The 20217-nt window shown below is 52.3% G+C and overlaps 1 protein-coding gene and 1 long non-coding RNA gene across 18 annotated transcripts in view; both read left to right on the forward strand.

Annotated features, from left to right (window-relative positions):
* Nucleotides 1–20217, forward strand: part of LOC140630013 (uncharacterized) — a 63797-nt gene that overhangs the window by 13390 nt on the left and 30190 nt on the right. For 4 of the 16 annotated variants that reach the window (XR_012027805.1, XR_012027807.1, XR_012027798.1 and 1 more), the window contains one exon: nucleotides 1821–1956. The exons of 7 other annotated variants lie outside the window; for them this stretch is intronic. This is a non-coding gene — a long non-coding RNA (uncharacterized lncRNA). Of the gene's footprint in view, nucleotides 1–57; nucleotides 76–1182; nucleotides 1201–1820; nucleotides 1957–20217 lie in introns of those variants that run through there. 5 more of the 16 variants (XR_012027814.1, XR_012027818.1, XR_012027817.1 and 2 more) reach the window with 5 other exon arrangements.
* FOXC2 (forkhead box C2) lies at nucleotides 11804–20105 on the forward strand. Of its 2 annotated transcripts, XR_012027794.1 has the most exons (2): nucleotides 11804–13625; nucleotides 15590–20105. XR_012027794.1 is itself a non-coding variant. In XM_072819512.1 (1 exon), exon 1 carries the CDS (start codon nucleotides 11940–11942, stop codon nucleotides 13455–13457), a length of 1518 nt encoding a protein of 505 aa, XP_072675613.1. In that variant the 5' UTR covers nucleotides 11804–11939; the 3' UTR covers nucleotides 13458–14371. The 2 variants fall into 2 exon arrangements, 1 of the variants encoding a protein (XP_072675613.1); XM_072819512.1 differs by lacking the exon at nucleotides 15590–20105 and having other exon boundaries at nucleotides 11804–14371.

Raw genomic sequence — 20217 nt, forward strand, 5'->3', positions numbered from 1 at the left:
CCTCTTGGAGCCCACTGACCATTGCGACGTACCCCATCTCCTCTTCTGTTTCCCCAGAGGCCGCCCCCTCCGGGAAGCCAGCCTTGATTGCTCCTTCAGGATGCGGTTCCTCTTCCCTGAGGCAGACACCCAAGTGCTCACCCCTGAGTGTGCGTCTCCGTCGGCCGTGGGCACTTTCTCATGGGCGTGGGATGGAGCCCGGCATCCGGCTCTGGACTGGGCGTGGAGGCGGCTTCCGAGTCTCTCTCCCTCTCCTCCTCCTCCTCCTCCTCCTCCTCCTCTCTCATAAACAAGTAAAATATTTTAAATATAAAATAAAATGTCAGGCTGCTGGAGTGGCATTCACCGCACGTGGCACGGGGACCAGCCTGGGCGCTGGCTTGATTTTACCGCGGCCTCTGGAGCTCCTAGGGGCTGAAAGCATGTGGCGTCCTGCCTCTGCTCGCCTCTATCATTCCTTCAACACATCGAGCGTGTGTCAGTATAAGGGCCGGGAGGTGGCTCGGGAGAGGGGCTCAATAGAGAGCCCAGTCTGAGCCCTCCTCTCAGGGCCCCACTCCGCCGGCCAGAAGGAGAAGGAGGCGCATTCAAGCTTTAGGGAGGTGATCGTGTCACCAGTAACCACACTCCACTGAGTAACTGCACACTGGTAGCATTGTACCTCATGCAACGGAAGCCAGCAGGAACCGGCAGCTGCTTTTCCAAATTGCATATCTGATACTTGATAAGATCCTCACTTGTGAAACAGACCAAGCATTTTACCGCCGGCTTCAAGATATGGGAGATGCGGTTCTGGGTGTTCCAACCATGTATTCCAGCTCCCACGGAACGGATCCTCTATCCTTTGCCTTTATCAGATAGAACATAATCAATGACAGTAAGAAACACTGCTACAAATGTGCCAGACATGCCAGGCTAAGGGCCTCGGATATCATACCTGGATATAGTCCTCACAACAACTGTGGGCAGCAAACGTGACCGGCATTCTACGGGAATGCGAGGAAGCAGAGGCTCAAGACGTTAGCAAGCCTTGCCCAGAGGTGCCCAGCTGAGAAAGGGCAGCGCCTGTGCTTAATTATAAGTATTGCAGCTCCTGGTCTCAGCTCTCCATCCCTAGGTGGTATTCATGGCATTGATACGTAGAGACATTAACATTGCTTTTGTTTACGCCATGTCTTGTAGGCTTGCAAAAAGGAGTACAAAGCTTTGCTCTGGACAACAGAAGATTATAAAATAAAATCTCTCAGGGAGGTTGGTGTCTTTTCCCACTCTCAGGAGAACACAATCAATAGATCAGTGCAGAGTATTTATGCAAATGGACCTGTCCCCAGCAGTGGAAATGTGTGTGGGAGTCACTATTAGCCAGCTGTGCTCAGAGTAGCATCCAGGGTGCTAACCAACCGTCCAAGTCCCTGAGACGGACAGCCTAGTGCATCCCCCAGAGAGTAACAAGCCACTGGGGACAAACTCCCTCAGTGGCAATTTTAGAAAGCAGGTGGCATTCCCCAGGACATTCCCTCTGGTTCCTTCATTCCTGTTGCCAGATTAGAAGTGCTCCCAAAGCCCAGGCACTTAAAAGAATAAGTAGTTATGAAAGAGAGGCCCCCTGGGCAGCCTGCATGGCTCAGTCTGTTGGGTGTCTGCCTTTGGCTCAGGTCATCATCCCAAGGTCCTGGGGTCAAGCCCCACATTGGACTCCCTGCTCAGCGGGGAGTCTGCAACTGCTTTTCCCTCTCCCTCTGCCTCCCGCCCACTCATGCTCTCTCTCCCTCTCTCACTCTTTATCTTTTTTTCTTATCTTTTTTTATCTTATCTTTCAGATAAATAAATGAAATCTTTAAAAAAAGAAAAAGAAGAAAAGAGAGACCCTTAGAAGAAATTTGTTGGCTTTCCTGTAAAAAGATGTTCTAGAACTTTGACCTAAAGGCTTCAGACTCAATCCTATATGTAAATTTGTGCGTGGGTCACGTGAGATTTTTAAAAAAATAGCCTTAATAGAACCATTTTAGATTCACAGTACAATTGAGTCAAAGGTACGGAGAGCTCCCATACACCACAGCCTCTCCCAGGCTCAACATCCCACACCACAGCAGTACCTTTGTCACCATCACCTCCAACACATCGTTATCACCATGGACTGAATGTTTGTATCCCTGCTCCATTCATATGTTGAAGCCTAACGCCCAACGTGGTGGCTTCAGTAGGTGGAATCTTTGGGAGGGGACAGGTCATGAGAGCAGAGCATCCTTAGTGCAATTTGTGCCCTTATGTAGGGGGCTCCAGAGAGCTCCCTCACCCTGCCCCTTCGGCCATGGGAGGACGCAGAAAGAAGACGGGCACCGGTGAACCAAGAAGCAGGCTCTTAACAGACACGGAATCTGCCATCACCCTTGATATTGGCCTTGACAGCCTCCAGAACTGTGAGCTATGGTGTTTTGTTGTAGCAGCCCAACCTGACTGAGGACACCAAAGTGGACCCTCAAAGTCCAGTTTACAGGAGGGGTCGCTCTCGGTGGTGGACATGCTACGGGTTTGGACAAATGTATAATGATGTGTATCAACATTAGAGTATCCCAGAGTGGTCTGTCTCACTGCCCTGAACGTCCTCTGCTGCACCTATTCACCCCCACCCCCCACCCCGAGTCCCTGGCAACCACTGACACTTTACTGCCTCCATACTTGTGCCTTTTCCAGGATGTTGTAGAGTTGGAGTCACACAGGATAGAGCCTCTCAGATCACCTTATTTCGCTTAGTCGTATGCATGAGGTTCTCCATATCTTTTCAGGGCTTGGTAGTTCTTTTCTTGGAATGTTCTGAACAACATTCCATTGTCTGGATGGACCACAGTGTACTTATCCATCACCTCCTGAAGGGCATCTTGGTGGCCCCCAGGGTCTGGCATTGATGAACAAGCTGCCAGGACACAGCGCTTAGGTTCACTTGAGGGTTTTATGGCTTGTCACAGCATTTCCTTGTGAGTTCTCACAACCCCTTCGAACCCGGCTAGGAGGAACACACAAGTAAAAAGGCAAGAGCATGAAGAGCTTGGCCATGGATCTCCAAGATCTGTGACTTTGGGTCATTAACTCCACGTCTCTGGGCTTCTGTTCCCTTTTCTTTAAAATGTGGGGAAGTGATTCCTCCATTAGCGTTGGTGAGAGGACAGAGCATACCCAGCCTGCAGCAAGCATGCTGTCATCGTCCCATAACCATCCTGTTAGGCAGACAAGAGAAGGTGTTGAGAGATCAGGTCCAATGATTCACCCGAGGTGCCGCGGTGCTGACAGCCAGACCTCTCCCCGCGTGTGCTTCTGAGACGCCAATATGTCCAGCCCCTAAACTTTACAGGTACAGACTTAAAATATTAAATGCCACATTCTGCTTTCTGCTCCCTGCCTTCTCCCTGCATCATATGCACATATGCACACAACTCCTAAAGTGCTAAAAAGAAGAAAACCACACAAATAATTCTAGTAATAACAAAGACTGGCTCCTGAGGAGCTAGAAGGTTCCCTCCCCCCTTCAGGCATTCCTCTGTCATCTGGCTCTGCTCCTGAGTTATGTGCCTTCTCCCATCCTGGGATCGGGTGAGGCCATCTGTCAGCACCTGGCATTTCATGGGAGGTTCTATTATGGCAAGATGAAGATGCCTGAGGTGTCACAGTGATGGCTCACTATTCCTGCTGCCACCGCCCAGGCCAAGGGTGTGTCACCATGCTTTAGACTGCAACTGTCTCCTGTCTCCTAACTATATCCATTCTCTGTGTCATCCACCTTCGTCCTCCCCATCCTTCTCCTCTCCCCTTCCTCCCTCCTCTCCTCCTCCTCCCTCCTTCCTTCTTCCTCCTTCTCCCTTCTCCTTCCCCTCCGTTTTCCCTCCTCCTCCCTCCTGCTCCTCCCGTCTGCCCAGTTTTCCCTCCTCCCTCTTTTCTCCTCCTCCCTCCCCCTTCTTCTCCCTCCTCCTCCCCCTTCCTCCTCACCCTCCTCTGCTTGCCCTCTGAACTGCCCTCCACCCACCAGCACTCCCCCTGCATATCTTCCAGCTGTGATCTAATGGCTCCCCTTGGCACCCCCCCCCCCAGCAGAGCACACACACTTCTCAGCTGGCTGTCCAGGCCTTGTGGGACCACCACCTTGCACACTCAGCCTCCTCTCAGCCAAAATTTGTCTCTGTCAGTTTGACTTTGCCCTTCTCTTTCCTGCTTTTGGTGGTTTTTTCCCCATCCCAGAAATGCCCCCCTGCACCCCAAATCAGCCTGGTGGCTAGCGGGAGGGAAAGGTGGAGTGCCAAGGAACTCCTCTAACAAAGCGGGGATGGACTTGAAGAGTCATTACTTCAATGCATAAAGAGGACCTGCACGGGGTCTAAACAAACGTCCTTTGGGAGCTGGACAGGCAGAGGGAGGGTGGAGTAGTGCCTGCACAGAGCTCTGGCATCCTCGGGTGAACCCAAATGCTAATTTAAAATATACACACTGTGCTGCAGTTACGCAACAGGAACAACCGGGCGCCACTTGGGTCATGTTTTAAAACGTCTCCTTGCACACGGGAACCAGCCCATTTCTTCTAAGTAAACTTACTACTATCTTCAAACAGAACAGGGAGGCAGAGGATCATGGTCATCCTCACTGAGAAGTAGCAGCAAAGACTGTTTTTTTTCGAGATATGTGGGTAGCGGCTGAAGAAGCAGTGGGAGGGGTTAATGGTTTCTGCAAGCAGGGAGGAGGGTGGTGAGAAGATGCTCTTTTGGTTTTTAAAGTCTTCTGTGCTATTGGGAATTTTAGCCACGTGGTCTATGACGCTCATTCTTCCAAAAAAACAGTATAGTTTCTTTCATATTTTGAGCTGCAAGCAATCCATTGGCACCTCTCCCGTCTGTCACAGAGCCAAGTAAAAACCTTCTCCTGTTACACTCCCTTGAATTGTGAGCTTTAATGATACATAGTTATTTGGAGCTGCATCTAATACTTAATAGATGTAGAATTGTTTAATATGCTAATAATGAAAAAGGTCTATATGTGTTTTGCCAAAATAAAAGTTTCAGCCTGTGAGCCCTTCCAAGACAGCCTTGAAGCATTCAACAATGCTTCCCCATTCCCTGGGCAGCCTCTGCCTAAAATAAGTACCAGTAAATGTTTGAATTGAATCCTGGGTTTCAACCACTAAATGGGGGATGAGGCTTGTGGTTATGGCAGGAGGGAGGGGTGTTTCTGAAGCCCCAGGTGACATCCATTCATTGAGTTTAGAGCATGGAGTCTGTGCGGAGCAGAGCAGTGGGGTGTGGCATGCAGTGGCTCCACAAGGCAGACAGGGTCCTGCCTGCTTTCTTGCTGCTTATATCTTGGCATGGGGGGTGGGCAAGGCCGACCCCAGGCTAACAGGATCATCTAACAGAGGGTGAAAATGAATCAGGATGGGGGTGCGGTGAAGGACAGGAGGAAGCAGATGGGAGGTGAGGTCTCAGAGGAGGTGGCAAGGCAGCAAGGAATTGAGGATGAGAGACCCAGGCAAAAGGAACAACATATGCAAATGCCCTGTGGATGGTTCAGGCCGGTCTGGCATTCAAAACCTCCCGTGTGGACACTCGTGTGCAAAGGCTGGGGTCCAGCAGGGGAGCATTTTTGCTTTAATGGAATTCCTAAAAGGTGAAGAGCATCCAGTACCTGCCATGGTCTGACTCCTTTGGGGGAGCTGCTCTGCGCTCCTGACGCCATTCTGTCCTTTAGAGGTCCTCCTGGGGCCTCCTTAGGTTATTGCCACCGTGGGACCCTGCCGTCACTTTGAAGCACTGCTCACAGCTGCTCCTGGACTGTGATTCCAAGTCTGGCTTATTCCCTGGGGCTCAGAACACCCATTCCAAACCTCCTCCCCTCTTTTTTCTCCCTGCCCTTGTCTACACAATCAGAGCCCTGTCTGCACCTCTCAGGGAATAGTCCGCTTTTCACAGTCTCTGATAATGAGTCTATTTACCCCACAAGGTTAATTACAGGGTTTCCAGTTGATGATATAGAAAGCTAAAATTTCAGAGACATTGAGTCATGTGTGTTCAGAAGTCATGCCTGTGTGCATACACTATTCACTGTGTATATATAGTCATGAAATTATATATCTATATGTTTCCATTTAGACTATTTTTACACATATACAGAAGTTGCTATTTTAACTTTTTATGTCTCCTCTAATTTCCAAGGTCCTGACCCTAATTCCAAAGTGATGGGCTAAGAGACCCAGTTAGATCACGTGGCAGCTGCAAGACATAGGTCAGTTATTTAAAGCCTCTGGATGGGGCTTAAACCTCACCTGTAAAGTGGTGATATTAATAGTAACTACCCCAAAAGAGGATTAAAGGAGCTGTCATGGGCAGATCATCGGGCACAGAGCTTGGCACATAGCACACACACTTTACACTTTCCTTTATACATCAGGGAGAAAAATCTTGGAAAAGTCACACATTCATTCAACAAACATTCCTGTGCACCTATTATGTGGCAAGGTATCACTTAAGGCACTGACACTGAGGAGGTAAATAAGGCAGTCACTATCCACCCAGAAAGGCAGGATGTGAGTGGCACAGGTAAAGCTGTTGTTAAGGAATGTTGGCCTGCCCAGCTACCTGTTGGGGGGGCGGGGTGGAGGGTGGGGCCATGTGACCAGCTCTGGCCAATAAATGTTTATGACAATGATTCATGGCACTGGAAGGCGGGACCACTGATGGAGAATCAGTTTGGTTTTTTTTTGTTTTTTTTTTTTTACATTAACAACCACAAGTGAATATGATAAAGCACATGGTTGTTGGTTATTTTTCAGAGACATCCAGAACACAGGGAGAAGGGACACCAGGACCAAGTTGGCCCCACATTAGGTCTTGCAACTCCTTCCATAGAAGGATCTTTGCTTTGGGTCACATCCCTTTTTAGATTTTCAGAGAAACAGAGAGGTTTTTCTCCCATTTTATTTTTTTTTAATTTTGAAAAATTTCAAGGGGCACCTGGGTGGCTCAGTTGGTGAAGCGTCTGCCTTCAGCTCAGGTCGTGATCCCGGGGTCCTGGGATTGAGCCCCGAGTAGGACTCCCTGCTCATCCAGGAGTCGGCTTCCCCCTCTCCCTCTGCCTGCCCCCACTCATGCTTGCTCTTTCTCTCTCTCAAATAAATAAGTAAATAAATAAAATCTTTAAAAAATTTTTTCAAACTCACAGGAAAGTTGCAAGAACAGTGCACAGTGAATGACCACACAGCACAGGCTCAGCAAGTGCTATCATTTGACATTTTAGGTGTGCCGCCCCTTCTCCATCTCCCCCACCCCACCTGCAGGGAAATCTTTTAGAAGTTGCAGGGATGATGATACCACCCCTAAACATTGTGGCATGTGCCTTCCAGAAACAGAAACGTGTTCTTGCTTGACCACATACAGTGATTGCATGCAGGAATTTTAACTTTGATACAAGATTATTATCTAATATGCACTCCAGATTCAAATTTCCCCAGGTACTCTCAAAACTGTCCTTTTAAATTTCCTCCACTCAGGATCAAGTATTGCCTTTCGTTATCATGTCCCTTTCATCTTTCGAGCAAGGACAGTCCTCTCCCCTGTAATTATGTCGTTCGTGGCACTGCCATCTGTGAACAGCACCAAGTCGACTTTAAATCCTGGGGAAGGAGGATTATTCCTGCACAGTAAAGGAGGTTCAGATAGCTTTCATCAGGGACACGCTTGTTGTCCTGGAAAAAGATCATTGCTAGGAGCTGGGTTGCAATGGATTTTGACACAGCTGCATTGATTCTGTTCCTCCCAAGGGTTCATCAGATCCCCAAGTAGATTTTGGAAGCCTGGGACTGCACTTAAATCTGGTCCCTTTCCCTAAAACCCAAGGCATCTCGTGGGTCCAGAGGGGGACGTTGAAAGGAACCCAGGACAAATGTCTTGAAAACACTGAGAGGAGACACAATCTCCTCTCACTTGTGGCCTCATCGAATTCTGTGTTGTGTCTCCAAAGCAGAAGGAGCTTGCGGACGTGTTTAAACCTCTCCCTCTCGTTCAAGCCCATGCTATATACCACACATCCAGTGCAAACATTTTCCTGATGAATCCCCCCGGAAATCCACACCACACCTTGGGCAGAGGACAGCTAGCATCTGGAGGGACACAGAGGGACAAGCAATGTGTTCAACAACCCAGGGTGGGGTTGGGGGTTGCGGGGTTTGGGGGGATGCCTAGACTTCTAGCCACCTAAGAGGCACAGATTTTATTTGCTCAGAACCTCAGCGAATCTCCCTAGAGAGGATTTCTTGCTCCTGAGAAGTTTCAAAGACATTTCTGTTTTCCAACAGATCATGTTCTTGACACATTGCATAGCTGTGGAAAATGTTTTGCTTTTTTTTAATCGACGCGCCGCACACAGTTTATTTAGCTTCTCTCTGACTTAAGAGATTTTCCTGCCGTGCAATGCTAAAGTGCATCCATGCGGTGTCAGCACCTTCCTTGCGACGAGACCCGCCCGGTTCCTTTTTTCTTTTTCTTTTTCTTTTTCTTTTTTTTGAAGCAGTTCCCTGGTTGGCCTTCAGATGGCGCCAACACCCCAGGCCCGCGGGAGCCGCGTCCAGGTGCGGGAGCCCGCGGCGCCTGGGGCCAGGAGGCTGCGCGGTGGGGGGAGGACCTGGGGGAGGGGGTGCCTTGAATTTCTCCTGCCTCCAGCGTCGCTCGGGATCGTAGCAGCGCACAGGACCCTCTGGGGCCCGATTCCTCTCGGCTCCGTGACCGCAGGATCAGTGGGGGAAGAAATCATCAATGAATTAAAAGCCCCCCAATCCCAAATGCCCTGGCAGGTTAAAAAAAAAAGATCGGAAATACGGTTTTCTGCAAAGTCCAGGTGCGTGGAAGATGTTGTTATAATAACCTGTGCAAACAACTCTCCCGGAGTCCCACTGAACAGAGAAGAAACCCAATTCCAGGGGCAAAGGAAAATATCCCTCTCACTTTTTCTACCTAGATTATAAAAATTTCTTTCCTCCCAAATCCGCTTTTTTGGGGGAGGGGGCGTTAATAATTTTGACCCCTCCACCGAGTGCTTTTCAAATGACAGTAATTTTAAACCTGGACACCCCTGTAAATACGAACTCAGACACTGCCATTTTGGAATTTATTTTCCATGGTCCTCATTTTTTTTTTTTTTTTTTGGTTTTTGTCCTATGCTGTGATAAAGCTTTTTTTTTTTTTAAGCACCTCATAAAAGCAGAGTGAATAATATTTCACCGGGAAACACAAGACCGAGGAGTGTTTCTTGATCAATAGTTTGCATTTCCAGTAAAACCATAAGAACTTGAGGTGCCTGTCACGCAGTCAAGGAGGAAGGCAATTTTTTTAAATTTGAAAGATGGATCTGAACATATTTTTTAAAAATAATAAAGTCGTAGTGGGGTGGAGGAACGTTCAAACACTCACCTGCGAGCTGAGGCTTGGGAAGCTTTATTTCGTTGCAAAAAAAAAAAAAATCATCTTAGAGAAAGACTCAGCACCCATAAAAAAAATACAGCGTTTCAGAAGTAGATTATTCAGGGTCCTAGGGACCTGGTTTGTATTTGCCCTCTGATTTTGAATTTATCAGCAGATAATACCATTCATAGATAATGTACATGCAGATTTTTTTCTTTTGTTCCTTTATTGGAAATGAATGAGATGTGTCCAACGCCTTCCCTTCACCTCCCAAAACTGGGTGAGGGTGGATTGTCTCACATCCTTTTTCTGGGGATCAAGTGATGGAAGAGGGGCAGAGGCGGGGGCGGGGGGGGGATGGGGGTGGTGGTGGATAAATACAGAAGTTTTATCTTTGGTCTCCCCCAGCCCCACCGAGGGACAACTTCCCGAAGAATTCTGATCCGTCTTCAGCCCTTCGGACGAGTGTCCTTCCCCCTTCAAGGGGAAGCGGGGAAGGGTGAGCCGGTCGTTCGAGGGGTGGGAGGAATAAATACTCCGTCCGCAAAAAACAAAAACAAAAAAAAAACCGGACTTTCCGGGGGTACTCGGAGGAGAGAGGGCAGCTTAAAGGGTAAGACCTCGAGTCGCCCCAGGTCAGGATCCCCACTCTATAACGTCTGGAGGTGTCTTAACCGTTTGCGATCGTTTACGCGGTCCTCCCACGGAGCCCAGTGCCCAAATCACCTTATCAAACTTCAACCAACAAAAAGGACCGCGTACAGAAAGTCAGCTTGGAGAGTCCCCAAGGGGCTTCGCCGGAGCGGGAGGCGGGCCCTGCGCCCCGGGACTGGCGACCCAGCGGACGGGGCTTGGGGGCAGCTTCCCCGCGGGGAGCCCGCCGCGTGCGGCGCTGCGGGCGCGCGTCCTGGAGCGCAGCCCCCGCGCAAAGCGGGCTTGGGTTTCCCCTCTCCCGCAGAGGAACCCCGGCTCTCCTTGGGCCGGGTGGCTGGCCGCATTGTTCCCGTCTTTGGCGAGCGCCGGAGTCAGCTTGTCAAAGGGAATTTATCTCTGGGAAAAGGGAGAGGCTCTGAAAATCTGGAGAAGGTGAGCTGCAAGCATCTGCGCGGGAGGGGAATGAGGCGGGGGGAGAAATTAGTGGAGCCACTCCACTCTCTCCAAACCCTGCAGGACTGCTCACCGTGGCGCGTACGGTTTGCCGAATCCACGGCGCACTTGAGGATTAAATTCTCAAGATACTGCTCCTTCTCCCACTCTGCCTTTCCCCTCTAGAAGCCGTGGCCTGGCTCCCCCCGTGGAGGTGAGGAATATTCATTCAGGTTCTGCAATTTGCCTCTGAAAGCTTTTAGGCTATTCCTGACCTCCCTGAACCTGGAAACTCTCTGTTGAAAAATAATAATTTTTTTTTTTTTTTTTTTTTTTTACTTAAATGATGACAACATCCAGGGGAGGCCCCTTCCATTCCAATCTAGCACGCTTGCTTTGAATCCATTACACCTGGGCCGCGATAATTAGGAAATCGAATTATTCGCCTCATCACTCATTAATAAGAAAAACAGTCCCAGGGTCTTTGCTACTTACAGGGTCTTTGGGGAGATATTTGACTACATTAATCAAATCGATTTTATATTTCGAACTAACTTTATCGGCCAAGGAGCATGGGTTTTGTTTGTGGTTGTTTCTTTTTTCTTTTTCTTTCTTTCTTTTTTTTTTTTTTGCTCTGGGCATGTGGGCCCATAAACCAAAATGTGATAATAGAATAAATTTTCATAAGATATCACTCTTTTTTTTTTTTTTTATAAAAATCTTTTCAAGTGAAGGCTGGCTTGCAGAAAAGCCTGGTTCTGAGCAGCTGGGTCTTAGAGCCGACGGGTTCCGGCGCTCCTGGCCCTGATTGGCGACAGCTCCGCGCAGCCGCCGGGTTATTGGTCCGAAGTTCCCGGAGGGGGCGTGGCTGGAGGAAAGTAAAAACTTGCTTTCAGCAAGAAGACTTTTGAAACTTTTCCCAATCCCTAAAAGGGACTTTGCCTCTTTTTCCGGGCTCGGCAGGGCAGCCACTCTGGACCCCGGTTCGCCGACCCTCGGGGCTGCCGCTCTGCTGGGGCGCCGGGAAAGCCGCCTTCCCCGTCCTGCCGCGGCCGGAGCGGCCGGCCTCCTCCGTGCCCCGCGCGCGCGGCGTCTCGGCCGCGTCCCCGGCCGCCGGCTCCGGCTGCCACCCGCCGGTCCCGAGGGCGAGCGAGCGAGCGAGCGGGGGCCGGCGCTGCGCTCGCCGGGGCGCGCCCTCCAGGATGCCGATCCGCCCGGTCCGCTGACCGCGAGCGTGCCTTCCGCGCGCTCCGGCCGCTCCCCCGCCGCGCCCCCGAGCGCCCCCGAGGCGTGCCGGCGCCCGGGGCTCCCCCCGCCGGCTCCCTTCCTCTCGCTCCCTCGCCCTCCCGCGCTCTCTCGCTCTCGCAGGGCCTGCTTCGCGGTGCGTGCGCGCGGGCGGCGGCGAGCCGTCTCGGACGCAGCATGCAGGCACGCTACTCGGTGTCCGACCCCAATGCCCTGGGAGTGGTGCCCTACCTGAGCGAGCAGAACTACTACCGGGCGGCCGGCAGCTACGGCGGCATGGCCAGCCCCATGGGCGTCTACTCCGGCCACCCGGAGCAGTACGGCGCGGGCATGGGCCGCTCCTACGCGCCCTACCACCACCACCAGCCCGCGGCGCCCAAGGACCTCGTAAAGCCGCCCTACAGCTACATCGCGCTCATAACCATGGCGATCCAGAACGCGCCCGAGAAGAAGATCACCCTGAACGGCATCTACCAGTTCATCATGGACCGCTTCCCCTTCTACCGGGAGAACAAGCAAGGCTGGCAGAACAGCATCCGCCACAACCTCTCGCTCAACGAGTGCTTCGTCAAGGTGCCCCGCGACGACAAGAAACCTGGCAAGGGCAGCTACTGGACGCTGGACCCGGACTCCTACAACATGTTCGAGAACGGCAGCTTCCTGCGGCGCCGCCGGCGCTTCAAGAAAAAGGACGTGCCCAAGGAGAAGGAGGAGCGGGCCCACCTCAAGGAGCCGCCCCCGGCCGCGGCCAAGGGCGCCCCGGCCGGGCCCCCTCTAGCGGACGCCCCCAAGGAGGTCGAGAAGAAGGTGGTGATCAAGAGCGAGGCGGCGTCGCCCGCGCTGCCGGTCATCACCAAGGTGGAGACGCTGAGCCCCGAGAGCGCGCTGCAGGGCAGCCCGCGCAGCAGCGCCTCCACGCCCGCCGGCTCCCCCGACGGCTCGCTGCCCGAGCACCACGCCGGCGCGCCCAACGGGCTGCCCGGCTTCAGCGTGGAGAACATCATGACGCTGCGAACCTCGCCGCCGGGCGGCGAGCTGAGCCCCGCGGCCGGGCGCGCGGGCCTGGTGGTGCCGCCGCTCGCGCTGTCCTACGCCGCCGCGCCGCCCGCCGCCTACGGCCAGCCGTGCGCGCAGGGCCTGGAGGCCGGGGCCGCGGGGGGCTACCAGTGCAGCATGCGCGCCATGAGCCTGTACACCGGCGCCGAGCGGCCCGCGCACATGTGCGTCCCGCCCGCGCTGGACGAGGCCCTCTCGGACCACCCGAGCGGCCCCGCGTCGCCCCTGAGCGCCCTCAACCTCGCCGCCGGCCAGGAGGGCGCGCTCGCTGCCGCGGGCCACCACCACCAGCACCACGGCCACCACCACCCGCAGGCGCCGCCGCCCCCGCCCCCGCCCCCGCCGGCGCCCCAGCCCCAGCCGGCGCCCCAGCCCGGGGCCGCCGCCGCCCAGGCCGCCTCCTGGTATCTCAACCACAGCGGGGACCTGAACCACCTCCCGGGCCACACGTTCGCGGCCCAGCAGCAGACTTTCCCCAACGTCCGGGAGATGTTCAACTCTCACCGGCTGGGGATGGAGAACTCGACCCTCGGGGAACCGCAGGTGAGCACCAACGCGAGCTGTCAGCTGCCCTACAGATCCACGCCATCTCTCTACCGCCACGCCGCCCCCTATTCCTATGACTGCACGAAATACTGACCTGCCCGGCCCGCTCCGGCTTCGCCTCCCGCACCCGGACCCGGACCTCTCAGACCGTTCGGGCTGCAGAGACGCAAAAAGAACCAAAACATTGCCCACCAGCTTTTTCTCAGACCCAGGAGCAGAGAGCGCGCTCGCCAGCCTCAGCCCTTCTCTGTGAAGCTGCAGGTAACTTTAATTCGATGCCCCCCCCACCCGCCCCCGTTTCCGAGATCCTAAGAAGCCCCGGTAAAGGGACGCAGCCCAGCGAAATGAATATTGATTCTAAACCCACCCACCCCCCTCCCCTCTCCCTTCCCAGGATGGTTGTGCTCACTGCTCCAGCTGGGGTTTCCAAAATTAAGTTACGGACCAAATCCCATAGCGACCCAGTAAATGACTCTCTGTAGAGACCCCCATAGGTCTATGGGGGCCTCTATAGATTACCTTTGTGCTGTGTGTAATTTTAAATTTCTCTAACCGTGCTGTACAAATGTGTGGATTTGTAATCAGGCTATTTTGTTGTTGTTGTTCAGAGCCATTAATATAATATTTAAAGTTGAGTTCACTGGATAATTTTTTTCATCTTGCCCAACCATTTCGAACTGCCAAAATGAAAATTTAAGAAACCCATGTGGGGTGTTTCCTTTTTTTTTTTTAAACCCCTGTACACTTATGAGATATGATTCTTTTCCCCGGTGGTAGGTCTTTTACAAACAAGGAAATAATTTATTTTTTGTTGTTGGCGGATAAAGAAGTCAAGTATCTGATACTTTTTATTTACAAAGTGTGATGGTTTTGTATAGTAGGTTCCTCCCTGAGCATTCCTAAAAGAAAAAAAATCTTTAAAAATTTAACTTCACCTGTGTTTGTCTTATGTGGTCTTAATTGTTGTACTTACCTTAAAATAAACCCATGTTGTTTTTCTGCCCAAAGTCCGGACAGTGTGTTTGTGTTCTCGCATTTTTTTTTTTTAAAAAAAAAACAAGGTGTGTTTGCAAATCCACCTGTTTTGATTATTTTTGTTACACAGGTGGGTAAACTCCTAGACATATACAGATGATCACGGAGAGATGGGGGCACTCCCCTATTGTCTTCTTAGTGATGGAAAAGACTTTCCGACTAATTTAGATCTCACCCTGGCCTAGGCAGTGGAGAAACAGCCCTGGTTGGATGCGGCTGCCCGAAGGAGTGGGAGCAGTTGTGTCATTTGCTGTAAATGCTTTTTGCTAAATGCGACAAAACATGCCGATTGTCAAAACAAACAGTACCATTACATCTCAACGTCCAGCCGTCCCCAATTGAGGAGGCAAAGGAGGGGAGAGATAAGCGTTTTCCATTAGCTAACTACTACAAACCGGGGGAGTCCTGCTTTCCCTCCATTTCCTAAAATGCGGACTTCCTTCCCCCACTGTAATGGTTTTCCAGAAAAGAATTTGAAGTGGGCAGGAGAAGGTCCAAAGGGGATTGATTCTGGAGCATTTTACGGCCATTCTCGGTGGTGGTTAGATCAGAGGTGGATTCCAGACCTCTTTCCTTCTTGATTTGATTTCTTAATCCTTACCCTATTGCAGTGAAAAATTGTAAAGGCTCATTGGCCATCAAAAATAATTTCCAATGCTTTTAGAGTCCTGAATTTATCAACTCTCAGGACTTTAAGTAACAGGAAGATTACCTGCCTTTTCGAGTTTGATGTCTTTTAAAAATTTTTCATAGCAGTGAAACCATTGTGAGGTATGGCTGGGGCAGGGGAATGGTTTTATTATCTGTTTCCCTGGACCAAAAGCACAACTCCCCCGCTAGACTCTGTGCGTGAGTTTTGAGGCCAGAGCTCCAAACTGGGAAGGAGTTTCCCACCCAAATAGGTGAGCTGTACTTTGCTAAGAGCGAAGCTCCTTGTGAATTTAACATTTCACGTGATGATGAGTTTTCCAAAAAGTGATTTTCCTTGATGCAGTGGCGCTGAACATAACCTGGGTTTGTGTTGTTGTTTTAGCCGTGGCAGTTTGTCTCTAAGTCACGCTGAAATAGAACTGGGGGACGTGTGAGCATAATAAATCTCCCCATATGTGCAACACAGATTCTTTCGAACCATAGCCGCAGAGGTGGCTGGCGGGTAAGACTTAAATGCTGCATTTTATTCCTTTCCACAGAGCTCAGAATCTGGCAGCCTCAGTGCTTGCTGCTTGACCTCGAGCATCCCCCAGGCCCCCGTGCTTTGGTTGAGTGAGCTGGACCGGCCAGCTAGGGAAGAGAGGGAGACTGAGTCCCCTCTCACGGCCACAGAAGAGACCAACCCTCCTTGCCCAGCTCTGGTACTCTAATTCCATTTCGTTCCTGTTCTTAAGATGATGTTTGCCGCTGGTTTAGAGGAGAGTGGTCTAGCTGGCTTTCTCCTTCTCCAGATTTTTCTTAAGAGTCCACCCTGAAAGCTTGCCTTCATCTCAAGATTTGGAATTCAGGCAAGGTCTGAGAGACACACGGGAAGTAAAGGAGAGAGAAACGGGGAAGAATTGGGTGAGACCTGGGCTGCTGCTGAAGCCACGCTGGGATCTACTATCTCTGGGGAGGCTTCTGAAAGAAGTCACTGTGCGTCGGCCGCTCACCCAAGTGAGTAGCTCAAGAAAGGTCCCCACACCCCATAGAGGCCACAGCGGGGCCAGGGGTCCTTCCATTTCCTTAGGAACCTGGGCAGCTGGAAGGTTGGTGTTTGGGGCTTTATCCAGGCCTCTGAAGGCGGCAGAGGGGAGAGGTGTGGAAGGCTGGGGTGCGCTGGAACGCCTTCGGTCCCCGGAAAGCTTCCGAGTCTGAGGCCCCGGGACCAGGGTAGGTGTGGGTAAGCGCCCCAGAAGGCCAGCCCTGTGTGCTGGGCGCTGAGCTCCTAGCTCGCTCAGCTCAGCCGCAGCCGCCCTGCTTCAGCAGCCCTATGCAGACTTCGGGCCTAGGGACTGAGCGGCCTGGGGGCGTCTGTTGGTCCCCCCGCGGGATGCGGAGATCCAGCAGCGAGGAGCTGAGCCCCGTGGGGTGGAGGCCATCCGGGGGCCGACTCGCACCTCGCGGCGACCCCTGCGGGTCCGCTGCCTGGCGCGCAAAGACAGCGCGCGGTGCGGGTGACACAGGCTGTCCCTGCTCCACGTATCCGCTGGCCTCCCCTTGCTTCGGCCACTGGATCCTCAGTCCTTGGGAGGCCCAGGGCCTATCAGAGAAAGGGGAAAGGAGGTCGTGGATGGAAGGGCCGGAATGTTGGTCGCTGGCTGCCAGGACTCCTGGCCAAGCAGCTCTGTGGTCCTCCGGGCCCAATTTGCACGAAGGCGCGTCCCGATAACCACGTTCCTTCCTGATCCAGTAACCGTGGAGCTAGGCAGGTCTCAAGGAACTGCAAATAAAATACAAGCAACCCCAACACCGCGGCAGAGACCATTTCCCATAGAGTTAACTCCGGATGTCCTACTGGCCTTGGCTGCGCGGACTGTTTCTAACCAGGGCCCCGTTTTGACAGACATGGACTGCTTGGAAGGACTCCGTGGCCTCTAGAATCCCGCACATTCCCCGCTCCACAGAGGCTGCAGCTTGAGTAGCCTCTGCTTCTTCCAAGACTCGGAGACATGCAAGCTCACTACTTTCTGGGAGAAGGACTGTCCTGTGTGGCCCAGCCCAGGCTTCTCTCCCCAGGCCAGACTTGGGTCTCCAGCCAGGTAGTCTTCATCTTCTGGTTTAAGTAGCCAATCCTCACCCACACCAAAATCAGTGGTGACATGTGCCTTCTAAATGCTGGAGCACTGGGCTAGGAATTCGAAGACCAGGTGATGCTGTGTGAACAAACTATTTCCCTTCCTGGTTTCAGTCTTTTCATCTGTAAAATGACTGGTTGCTTGTAAGGGCATTTGGGGTGGTCTAGCACTTTCCTTTCTGGCATGGCCATGCTCCCATGATGGGCCCTCATTTATCCCCACTCCCTTGCCCTGCTGAAAGAAATGGAGATCAGAAGCGGGAGGGAGGAGCAAACGTGGGGTCCTGGGAAGTTAGGTGCTTGGCTCATAAATCTTTCGGGGATCCATCTCCTCTCCTTTACCCCAAGACTGCCTGGGGTGGCCTTTGGGCCTGGGAGAGGCTTATGACCTGCATTCAGAGCAGAGAGAGCAGAGTTCCCAAATCTCCCATGAAAACTAGCCCTGGTGCCTGAGCACTTGCCTTGTCACTCCTTGCCCCCACCCCAAATCAAATCTCCGCACAGGGTGTTGGCCAAGGTCAGTGTGATGGGAATTCATTAATAACCATTAATCTGAAATGGGCGGAAACAGCAAACTGAAAAGAGACATTAATTAACAGGCAGAACCAAGTCTCTCAAGAACGTGCTGGGGTCTGGGTCTCAGAACCTGTACCTGGTACCTCAGGGAACGGGTACCTGCATTGTCCTGGACGGGACACTCATGCCCCTCCGGCTGTGGGGAACATGGATAGAGGCCTGAGGGGCAGCCAGCCCAGGGCGGCCAGGGGCTAGACTCTGGGTGAGCGGTGAGCGGACACACAAGGCCAGTGCCACCAGAGAGGGCCTTTTGGCACCACATACTCGAAATGCTTTCCCAAACTCTGAGAAGCATTCCCTGCCTCCTCCTTTTTGCATGGCCTCAGCTAGCCAAAGCAAGGCATTTGAAATGTTTGCTTTTGGACATAGGCATGTAAAGAAGGGGGTGGGATGTTTCAGGGAGTCTGCAGTCTGCCACTGGGCCTGAGTGGACATCCCTGCCTTGATTTGTGCCAGCCTGTTCCCGGCTTTTGCAACCTTCCTGCCTCACAGAAAACACAGAAGGACACAGCCTGTGTAGAGTGTAGTTCTTGAATGTGGATCTTTGGTGCTTAGGTGAAGCTGATGGGGGCTTTATCTTGGGGCTGTGTGTGTGTGTGTGTGTGTGTGTTTGTGTGTGAAAAACTGGCATAGAGGGAGGGGGGTGGGCTGGCAGATGGACTGGCTCCCTGGCCGCATAGGTCCCTTTAAGGAAATGGAGTTGGGGAGCATGGGGAGTGCTGCCCCAGCCTGGGGTACAGCTTTGTGCTCAGTCTGTATGCCCACCCAGGGTGGAGGTCACAGAGGCCAGAGAGGCCTCTCTGACCCCTGGCTTAGTGGCCATTGGCCCTGGTCTTACCTTTCCCAACAGCCCCGTGGGGGCTCTCTCTCTCTGCCTGTGTGTTGTTTTTACAGGCAGCCTCTTCAACAGAGCTTTCTAAGCTGACTCCTGGCCACATGCACCGACTCAGGACCTCCACACAGGCCAATGGAGGGTTTGCATGACCTCAGCTGTGCTCCCTACAGCTCTCTGGGCCCATTTCTCAACTGAGAATTGATAGGATCATCAAATATGGTTGTCATTGAGGATTGTGGGAACCCAATACGCGTCAGGAGGGTCCTTTGGTAATGGCCAGGCCCAAGAAGGACTCACTGTTAGCCGTTGGGATTTACCCCAACCCAAGAAGAACCATGGTTCTTTGGTCTCGGCCAGCTGTGCATGTCAGGCTACATACTGGTATGCTCTGACCACCTCTGATTTAGACCCTTTAAATTATGAGCTCCAAAGAAATCAGTAATTTGGAAGTTCCTGCCCTGCTCCTGGGCTTTAGCAGACTGGCCGAATATTGCATTTGTGGCTCACTTCCCCACAAGGGAAGCAGCAGAAGACCCTGCCCGAGACACACCTCTCTGAACCTCTGCAGACACCTGAGGATGTCAGACCTCAGAGAATCCACCTTTGCAGAAAAATGTGTGCATTCCAACACTCTGTTCTGCTACTTATGGCCTCCACTGTCTGGAGGTGTTCACTGCCCATTCCAAATCTTATCTGTAAAATGGGCAAATCCATTACTTCTGTGTTTTGTAGATGCTGTGAGGGTTCTCAAGAGAGTTTCCATGGGGCTCTTGGCATCCACACACAGTAGCCCTGTTACGGTGGGATTATTCTCCTGTCTTAGCAACACTTCCTCGTGTTAACCTCCTGGCGTTAGTGTCCTGGTCTGCAGAATGGAAATGGCCAAGACTCCTGGGAGGAGGAGTGACTTAATCCAAGGGAGACCTTAGGAGGATGCCAGCCCAGAGTAGCATTCAAGACATTTGAGCTATTACTATCGTCCTTGTCATCACCATCTCCGTGTTTAGGATGTCAGTAAGGTGACCTGGCTGAATAAGTCCTGTATCTTCCCACCTTCTCCTCACACCTATTACAAGCGTAGTAGATTGTGCATTCGTTTGTGTATATATACTTTGTCAACTGTCTTTGCTTGGAGAAAAGTGATGCCAATATTTGGGAGGTGTCGCAGACCATCCTTAATTTGAGCATCTGCTTTTCAGTTGACTCCAGGAGCAGAGGAAGGGTAGATGCCCCCAGGAGGGAAGACTTCCTGCTTCTGCCCTCCCCTCAGCCTTTTCCCCTGAGGCCTCTTTGGTCCTGCCTGGTGCCTGGCCTCTGCGCAGACTGCCCAAGGAGCAGGCTTTCTCCCTGGAGGGGGGAGGAGGGGGGCTGGAAACAATACTCTTTGCCCTCATCCCATGCTGACCCCAGATAGGAACCCCCACTGTCCTTCTGGGAGCTTCCAGGCAGGCTGAAAATCTCAAGGCTTTGCTGCAGGCTGGGAGATGCCCTGGCACTGACTTCAGAGATGAATGCATGTTTGGGGCGATCTGAAGACTATGAGCCTAGGGAGAACTTTTAGTGTCCCTGTTGGCTCTCTGGGATAGCCAGTCAGCCTGGCTGTCTCCCAGGCTCTTCTGCACGGCCCCCCCCCACCCCCC

Source organism: Canis lupus, chromosome 3 (genome assembly GCF_048164855.1).
Source record: "Canis lupus baileyi chromosome 3, mCanLup2.hap1, whole genome shotgun sequence".
In the NCBI taxonomy this organism is placed as follows: Eukaryota; Metazoa; Chordata; class Mammalia; order Carnivora; family Canidae; genus Canis; species Canis lupus.